This window comes from Cyprinodon variegatus, unplaced genomic scaffold, assembly GCF_000732505.1.
Source record: "Cyprinodon variegatus isolate N-32 unplaced genomic scaffold, C_variegatus-1.0 Scaffold270, whole genome shotgun sequence".
Lineage (NCBI taxonomy): Eukaryota > Metazoa > Chordata > Actinopteri > Cyprinodontiformes > Cyprinodontidae > Cyprinodon > Cyprinodon variegatus.
The window spans coordinates 722,747-732,426 of NW_015150723.1; the positions used below are offsets into that span (position 1 = coordinate 722,747).

Below are 9,680 nucleotides of genomic sequence, written 5' to 3' on the forward strand. Positions count from 1 at the left end.
TTAGCAACAAGCTGTGATTTTGTTTTTATTTTACAAAGAGACTACAAATTCTACTTTTAGCTTGTTTTTAAGTGTGATACTAGTGCAGAATATCCAAGTCCAGGTTATATTAGTAATCGTATTGATTTCTTTTATGCTTGATAATTCTAAGGAAGTCAGAGTGCCAAATATACATGACATTTGTTGTTTTGTTTTTTTGTAAACTAAAGGTAAAATTAATCTTAAAGTATTGAGCAGATAATGGGAGGGGCGGCCTAGTGGTTAGGGGATAGAGCTTGGAGTCCTGAGGTTCTGAGTTTGAGCCCCACTCCCACAGAATGCCACTCTGGGTCTCTGAGCAAGAACCTTAACCAGACACTGCTCCCTGGGCGCCGCACAATGGCAGCCCACTGCTTCCCAAAGGAATGGGTTTAATGCAGAGGTAAATTTCTCCAATCTGAGATCAATTAAGTTCAGTTATTATTATTGTTGTTATTATTATTATTATTATTATTATTATTATTATTATTATTATTATTACTAAAATGCAATTCTGAGATATTAAGTGTTTTTATTAAAGGAGCAGTACTTTCTAATCCAACCAAGTCATATGAGAAAAAAGTGCCAATGACTGTCAGGAAAGGTTTGCAATAACTTGTCAGGGTTGTGCACCTGTTCAAGGTTGTGTGACAACATCTTGGTCTGATTTAAATTGAACACTCCCATGCAGAGCCTTTTTTAAAAATCTCTTTTTTTTTAACATGTTCAAAACATTGAAATAATCCAAGACAAGTAAGGTCTGTAGTGCATTAGATATGGTCGCTGGTTAATAAGTTGTTTTTTGACGTCCTTGTTGAGTCATCAATGAGCCCTTGGAGTAATTTTGGTTTTCCTATTTGTAGACAGTAGCTTCCACAGTAGTACACTGAAGCCCCAAAGCATTGGAACCTCAGAGACTTTGTAATCCAGACTGATGGATATAAATGACTTGGTTCTTGAAGCTCTCCATCATTTTGTCACACCGGTTCTATTTAATCATGCCTTTAATCTATAGGTCTGCTAGTTAACAGGGCAGGGTGCAGCTAATGAAATTTGAGATCATGTGGAGTCCAGGCTCTTTCAAAAAACTGAAAATCCCACTTTAGTTCAGTACAGATGGGCCGCTCTGAGTCACGTCCTTTTTCCAGAATATTAGCCATCCTATTCCGCCTTACATTCATTGTTTTTTGGTATACAAACTACCTCAATACTAAAACTTTTTAGTTGGTGTCATTTTGTGGATAAATTATGCTAAAATACATATGAGAACTTTGGATATAAGCCTTGTTCCTTAAATCGTATTTCTGATTTGGTCCGTCTGACCCTATTAGAATATGGCTGTTTTCATGGTGTCGAAATTGTATCAGGGTGGATTCAAGCTACATCCTGTAGATTGATATTATTCATCCGCATAATGGACTGATATTCACTTACAGTAGACTTTGAGTAGAATATAATAAATTACTTAAACCACAAGGCTGTATTTTCCTCTTTCTACTTGTAATAACAATCCATATAACACAAGAGGGAAAAAAAAGATGTTTTATTTGTATTTTATTTTTCAAGAAGGCAGAGGAGGCAGCTGGAATACAGAATACCAGGAAACCAGAACTCTCAGAGGCAAATTAGGCCGTATAGATATGCATCCTCACGCACAGGTTTAATATTTTCTGTCTTTTCGTCATCTTGGGGGTGAACCGCACACTTGGAGGAGAGGTGGCGGAGGTGCGGTGTTGGGATGTAGGAGAGGGAAGAGTTGAATGGTGGTGGCAGGCAGGGTTGCTATGGTAACAGAAGGGTGAAGTCACCCGGCTGCTGCGGTGCCGTTGTAGGGACTCATTATGCCACCTCCCATCTATCTATCTCTGTATGTCTGTTTCTGCTGCTTCAGAAAAGCTCTGTGGTCCCAAGTCCTCTTTTCTTTATTGCCTTTTGTAAGATCTGAGACTTGGGTCGGAAATAAAGAATGTGTAGCTAGATAAGGGCCAACATGTGAAGAGCTCGTACCGGTTAAAAGTGTAGCTACAGAAAATGAGCCAGTTTGGATTTTTAATTTGACAGTAAAGTCAATTGGGGTGTGGTATTGAGTTATCCTTTTACGTTAAAGGGTTTGCAGCACAATATTAGCTTTCAAGGTTTCTTCATGGGGAGGTCAAGAAACCAATGAAGACAGAGTCAAAAAAATTATATCTATAATAATCTCTGCCATTAATAGTTGGGTGTAGACCTGAGGAACTCTGCCGTGCTTGTGGTTTCTAAATTTAAATAAATTTTGTGTCAAAGGTTTTGTGCTGTAGTAATCCTTTAATGCTGAGTAGCCTTGGTCGACTAATTAATAAATGGCTTTTAATTGATGTAGGAATAATGCAAAATAAAAGCTTTTTTGTGTTGGAGGCGAAACGCTTTGTTTTTGTGTATAATGTTGTTTTAAAGACCATTCCTGATGGCAGTGAAGGACGCCCTAGTCACCCAAGACAAGATCTATAGGGGGCAGCCTGCATGATCTTTAAAGTTGAGTAAGAATAAATGAAAAGCAGGCACTAATATTTCAACCTGCGTGGTATGGAAAGTCTCTGCGGCTGCATTTTAATACAGATACTCATAGCGCTCTATGTTTTCACAGCTCTAAATAGTAACAATAGGGAAAGCAGCTTAAACCAGTAGTATACACCCATCCAATGAAAAGAATGAAAGGAGGAGACAAGAACATTGGTTTGGCTTCACTATAGGGAATTTCTAACATTATTACTTATATCATTTAGAAGATGAATTCCATCAATAGCGTACATACTTAATTTTGTTCATGTTTATACTCATTTAGGTGGTTGATTAGGATTCAAGACAAGTAACCTTTTCATAATATATGGCTAACGTTGATTGTTTTGGGCCTTTGTTAACATTCTTTGTTGTTTATATAAGAATTTAAATGATTGTACTTTGGCTTTTTTAACTTTTGTCTAATGGGCTATTAGTGAAAGTAAAAGCTAAAATTACACTTAAAGAAGTTATTTAGTTAAAATGATATGCTAACAGATTGGTCCACTGTCGCCTTGAGTTTAAACATCCCTTCTAGCCCCCTGGTTCTAAAGGGAAATGTGTTACAACCCGGGTTTAGGTGTTTCTAAAATATCCCTGATGAAATGTAGTATAAACCTGACAACATCTTTGTTTCTCCAACTTAGTAGTTTTATGTTGGTAAATTATTGTGAGAAACCAAGGAGTAAAATTCTTTAAATATCAGCTTCGAAGATGTACAGATTTGTAGTCTGCTGTGCTAAAGATTGTTCTTGTGCCTTACATTCGATTTATTTATCAAAATGGAGAAAAACAAGGAAAATAAATGGAAAAACTTGTTGTTAGACTATCATCTACTGTAGGTATATATTAACCTTTGTCAAAGCCAGACCTTTATGCTTGACGATGTAATGAGATGGACATAGTCAAAGTGTTGGGTTAAATACCGTGAGAGCCAAATGAAAAGGTTCTTGTCAGGCAATCTACAGTGACCAACTCAGCCTCATAATGCTTCATTGCACTTGTAGATGTCACCATTGTCCTGCAGCTTCTACAGAGATGAGACATTTCTTAAAGGAAGGATGCGTGCCTCTTGCAACTAATCACATGGATCAACTTGTTGCTCATTATCTCTTTTGTGGCATAAAATGTTTTCCTGAGCATGAAATTGCTTCTCTTTCGTTTTTTACTTAAACTTAAACTTGTTTAAGATTCTGACATCTGCTTCATCCTCTAAAATGATTTGCCTGCATGTGTTACAGCCAGAAAACCTTCTCCTCGCCAGTAAGATGAAGGGAGCAGCTGTGAAGCTTGCAGATTTCGGTCTCGCCATTGAGGTGCAAGGTGACCAACAGGCATGGTTCGGTAAGAAGAGGCTCATTTTAACCGTTCCCCCTCTGTACTTCCTCTTCTAAGTTGTTTCCCTGCAGCAGAAGTTGCTCCAGTAACTTATAGTGCCACCCTTTAGCAAAGTGTACAGACATGTTGTATATGGCCAATTGCTGCAAACAAATTGAAAGATGCAATGTTAAGGACTACTCAAAGTTAAGCAACCCTTTAATGACAGCATGTGTAGTGCGTAGCAGAGCAACCTTTTGCTGTTAGTGACTACAGCAGACAGGATTCATAGCCAGACACAAGTTTCATTACAAACTCCTTACTTCTTATGGCTAAAGGCCTTTAGTGTGTTGAAATAGTTTGGTTTGTGTATAAAGAATCACACCTGAGATAACAGATCAAGCTTAAATCATGCATGTCTGATGGCTACTCTTGTGTCTGGCAGGACTTTTCCTATTTTTTTATCCAATGATGCATCAGCTTCAGCTTCTTCACTGAAAGCATATTTCCCCAAAGATACAGTATCCTGATGTCTGATTGAATCCATCTTGCCATCCACAGACTTTTAGCTTTCAGTTCCAGGAGAAACAAAGCAGTCCCAGAGCATTACTGAACCGCCACTGTGCCTCACTGTGAAATTGGTGCTTTTCATTTTTTTTTCAGCTTATAAATTCCAGCTTCTTCCTGCAGGCATGCCCCTGGTTAGGAACACTGTAATGTCCTAGTAATGATTCAGTGCTTGATAGAATAGATCTTGTTTCTTTTGGTTTACCTGTTGGAGATCAGACATGGAGCTCTTCTACGCTTGGCATGTCCCTTACTGGAACCCTTAGCACCTGCCAAGCTCTTGCTGTTGGGCTTTCAGCAAGAGACTCTAGCTGCAGACCTGCAGTGTCAGGACCCTTCATTGCAGACCTGCAATGTGAGGTGTCCTGCGCTGTCAGAACCGGACATTTATTCAAAGCCTTTCAAATTAAAAGCAAAGTAAAATAAAAGCTAGTTTATCGGAAATATTTTATGTTCCCGTGTTTTTTTGTTTTTTTTTCCTGGGTGCTTTATTAGCTCCACACTTGAAGCTGTTTCTACTGTGACTGTATTCTTTAACTTTTGCAGGTTTTGCTGGAACTCCTGGATATTTGTCGCCTGAGGTTTTGAGAAAGGACCCATACGGCAAGCCAGTGGACATCTGGGCGTGTGGTGAGTAAAATGTTTTTATTTTAGATTGCAGACACAATTTGTTAATCCCAGACTGAACAAATCATTCCTCTATGGTCATTTTCAACACATTTCCATGAATTTCATAACATCTGATTTGATTCAACATTTATGTCTGTTATCCTCCAATCTGATGAAACATAAGTATTTCAACACATTTAAAGTGAAAATTCAACCTTCTTTTGTTACATTTTTCTCATTTCTGTACAACTTTAAAGAGTTATTTAAAAAGAAAAACAAATAGCATTATGGTCTTTACATTTATTCCTAAATTGGCTAAAAAGTTCTGTGACAAAGTTTCTAAACTGACAGAAATATTGTTTTTTTATCAGCTTTTTTGCTTCATTGCTCTTATCTTGTCAGATCTGTTTACAGCTAACTGAAATTAATGTGAAAATGCTTCCGGTTAATTTAATTTAGAAAGATGATGGATTAACCCCTTAAACCCACAGGGTTTTGGAGCAATTTCCACCAAAAATTGGATATCTAATAAAATCGGCTTGGGGCCACTATTGTGTCATAATTTCTGATTTATAGATGATCAAACAGCAAAAATTGGTAAGCCTTGCCCAATTTCTTTCAAAGGGAAAACTGCAAATTGCCATGGAAACCTGTTTGAAACGCCGAATGAAGCCTCAGAATCGATAGAAACACATCTTCACAATAGCAGCAATAAATTTGGACTGAATCGGTTGAAGTATACTTGTTCCAAAAAGGTTTTAGCGGAGAGTGTGGCAGGCCGACCTGAAATTTTGGCACAGATGTCCAAAATATTCCAAATAGATTTTATTCTTATACAAAAAAAATCTGGTCAAATAATGTCCATGCTACTTGTTTTTTCATTAGATTTAACTGTGTTTTATTAAAATATACCATTATAGGCAGCATGAACTCAATAAATTAATAGAAAATTAGATGTATGTTTTTTTTTTTTGTTTGTTTGTTTTTTCCTGATTACAAGATACTATGGCTAACTCTACAACAGAACTAGCAAAAAAAATAGCATATGTTGTTCTGTTGTAAGAGTAATCTATATTGGTAAAGTTTGGATAAGGTGAAAGCTTTATGAAGTTGCCCAAATCAAATCTACATACAGTAGTTACAGTAAGGAGAGGGTGTGTCTGAGAGGGGACTGTAAAGTTTTTTATTACCAGATCAGCATTTTTTCCTACTCTATAAATGTGTCCACTTTTTGAAATAGCAGATATGTTATTTAAATAAGCTAAAAATATAAAATTACAGCAGAACATATTCATAAAGCGGATCTCTGTGTATCATATCATCATCTTTGTGTGAGAATCATAACAGTTGTAATAAGGCTGCGGAAAACGTGATTAATTGTAAAGTTTTTATTACCAGATCAGCATTATTTCCACTTTTACAAATAGAAGGAATGCAATCGAAAAAAACTGAAATTAAAACTTTACAACAGAATTTACTCAAACAGCAATTCTCTATGGAGCGCTTCCACCTCTTCTGCGTCAAAATGCAGGCTGTTTTCTGAAAAATCTTTTCCAATGAATTTCCCCCAAAGCCTTTAAAATCTGTCATTTTCTTCTTCTGTATCATTGTAATATGTTATTATTGTGGGAGAAAATGAAAATAACACTGCAAGGATTGATGAAACAAAGCTGGCAGGCATGTGTAAGGCAACCTCTCTCCTCTGCAGCTCAGTGTGCAGATTTTGAGCACCCAGGACATATGTGAAATGCAAGCAGATTACTTCTCTGGGAAACTGTCCCGCAATGACTTCCATAGTTTGCAATGATGCCAGCCATTAGGGGATGTGACAAAAAAAACTGAATAATTTACCGGAATCCGACATGTCCCATTGAATTTTAAATCTCATTTTAGTTGTTTTGATTTTTTTATTTTTTTTAGAAACTTTAAAGGCCCTTTTGAAAGGGAAGGTGAGGAAAAAATTTCACTGTGTCTCAGCCATGTTGATAAATAGATGAAAATGTGCGGGGGTCCGCTGGGCCCCATACCAGGCTCAAGAGGTTAAATACAGGAAACTGATTTCAAGTATCTCTCCATTTTAAAGCAAACAGTCTACTTTTTTTATTTAATTAGTGACATGAACTGCTTTTATCTGATTTTACTTAATTTGATTTTACTTTCTCAATTCAAATGTCAGACATTTGAATTGAGAAAGCTTCCTGGAGGGGAAGCGAAACGTCTTCAAACCTTGGAAACCAACTCCAGTGAATTGTTTTTAAACTTTTACGGAATGACTATGACCTGGATGACTGAGAAACTTCATCAGCTTAATTTTACAAACTTAGGCTGTAGCGTTTTTAAGGAACTAAAAAAAAAAAAAACAAGAACTTTTGGCAAACACTGTCTACAATATTTGTAAATTTATACATATTAACTCCAGGCTCACGCTGAATGTGGTGCAACTGCTGAATGCTGCAAACGGTCACTAACACTGAACACTTTAACCAGGCGGACACAGCTACGACTCTGGCAGCAGAAACGGTGCACATGAGAATAGAAGTTTACGTTTGGTCACACTCGTTCCGGGACTTGGCTTTCCTCACAATATCCCTGATGTGCTGTTCGATGTGTTCTCTGTAGTCCCTCCTGTTGGCTTCTAGTTCATTTGGATACTGTTTTCTCCTCCTTTTCTGGTTGTTTTTTGTCTCATTCTTTTCATCAAGCGATAAGCACATAAAAATTAACTTGGCTCAGAATGTAAGGATATTAGAAATCTGTCCACTCTCACAAGCCCTAGGCCCAGAAAAACTACTTCTTTCACCAATACTGACTTGGCAAAGGAGTGGAGAGGGGCTCAGGGGACTGTCAGCCAATCAACAGAGAGCTTGGTTTAGTTTTTGATTAATTTTAAACCCCAAAAAATTGTGAAATTACTACTCTTCACCAATAATGAAACTGGAATCAGATCATTGTCTTAGAGTTTATGCAGGTCTGCGTTCACTGATGACCATTTTCCACGTAGTTCATAAACACCATTTCTAAATCAGCTCTTAAATATTTCACATCGTCAAGTAATGTTAATAAAACTTGTTTCAATCAAATTTCCATTGTTTGTTTGAATGAGAAATCAGTAAGTTAGAACTGTGAAGCGTTCACAAGCTCCACAAAATGCTGTAAAAAATCTAATGTGGTTATATTAGGGCATCTGTTTGCAGAACTAGATGCAAATATTATATGTTGGTTGAATAGTTCCTGTGCACTATGATCCTTTAGAAAAATCGGGCAGTAATAGCCTGTATCTGGATGATAATGGGTACCTGATGATGTCATAAAATGGAAATGTAGTTCAGACACGCAATCTAAACACCAAAGAACAGTCAGTAGTAGAACAAGCTTTGATTTATTTATAAAAGGGATTTAGTATGTTTTTTTAATGGGCATAATAAAGCAGTCACATTGCACAGCTTTGCTTCTAAACCCAAAAACGTAAGTTTTTTGCTAGGATAAGGTCTGTGGTTGAGCCTTTTTTTTTTTTTTTTTAAACAATGCTCTCTGAGTATAGCTGAAATTAAAGCTTTAACTTGCCTCTCTAAAGTCCAACCAGTGATTTCAGGGGTCAGTTAAATGACTCCACTCAATCAACATGGCAGCTTCATTCAGTTTCATTCATTCAGCCTAATTTCCCTCAGATCTTTGTATGAATGTCCTTGTTAATTGTTATTAATTATTTTTTATTTTTTGCAAGGTGTGATCCTCTACATCTTGTTAGTGGGTTACCCTCCTTTTTGGGATGAGGACCAACACAAACTCTACCAACAAATCAAAGCTGGCGCCTATGATGTAAGTCATTACTTCTAATGTTCTTGTACTTTAGTCCGCTTCTACCATCTGTACTTGTGCGACTGGTTAACAATAAATCTGTCCTTGCTGTTGATTGTTCAGTTACATGCATAAATGAGCACAACATGTGTGTTTGCTCATTACCTGTTGACCTTAACCTGGTTTAACCTCTTCTAAGTTTACATTTTGTTTCCCAGACAACGGAAACAGGATTTATTTCTGAATTCTAACCTTTTCCTCACCTTTTCACAAAGCATCTGCAGTGATGTCTGTTGCATATTCATGTTTTATGGTGTTTTGTTGAGTAATATCTTCAGTTTTTAAACTCCTTAATATTTCATCTAAAGATGTAAACTGGAAAATTGTACCAATCTGCTGTTAACCATTTGTCACCAGTTGTTAAATTATTAGGTACTGTCCTGCTTTTGGTTTCACAGCTGTTTGAGCCTATACAACATCTGGAATCTAAGCAAAAGGCTGCAGGCTGCTGTTGCTTTTACTGTTTAAAGTGAAAAAACTGTGTTTATCAGTTTATTGGAAAATGCAATACATTCTTAGAGCTTACCTAATTAACCCTATCACATTTTGTCACATTAGAGCCCCCAAACTTCATGTATTTCTATCCAATTAAATTGCTATACCAACACAAAATAGTAATTGTAAAGTAAAAAGAAAAATTAGACATCGATATAGATTTTTTTTTTTTTTTTACAAAAGAAAATAATGATGTGCATTTACTCAAATAGTTGAAATTAGAGTAAAGTAGCTTCTGCCTTCAGAAACTACTCTAATAGTACGTTTTGTTCAGGATAATG

At 36.6% G+C, this 9,680-nt stretch overlaps 1 protein-coding gene across 19 annotated transcripts in view; it reads left to right on the forward strand.

Annotated features, from left to right (window-relative positions):
* Positions 1-9,680, forward strand: part of LOC107089901 (calcium/calmodulin-dependent protein kinase type II subunit gamma-like) — an 80,842-nt gene that overhangs the window by 44,782 nt on the left and 26,380 nt on the right. For all 19 annotated transcript variants that reach the window (XM_015382932.1, XM_015382934.1, XM_015382937.1 and 16 more), the window contains exons 7-9: positions 3,795-3,897; positions 4,984-5,067; positions 8,771-8,865. In XM_015382932.1, coding sequence (XP_015238418.1) covers positions 3,795-3,897; positions 4,984-5,067; positions 8,771-8,865 — 282 coding nt within the window. The remainder of the gene's footprint in view (positions 1-3,794; positions 3,898-4,983; positions 5,068-8,770; positions 8,866-9,680) is intronic.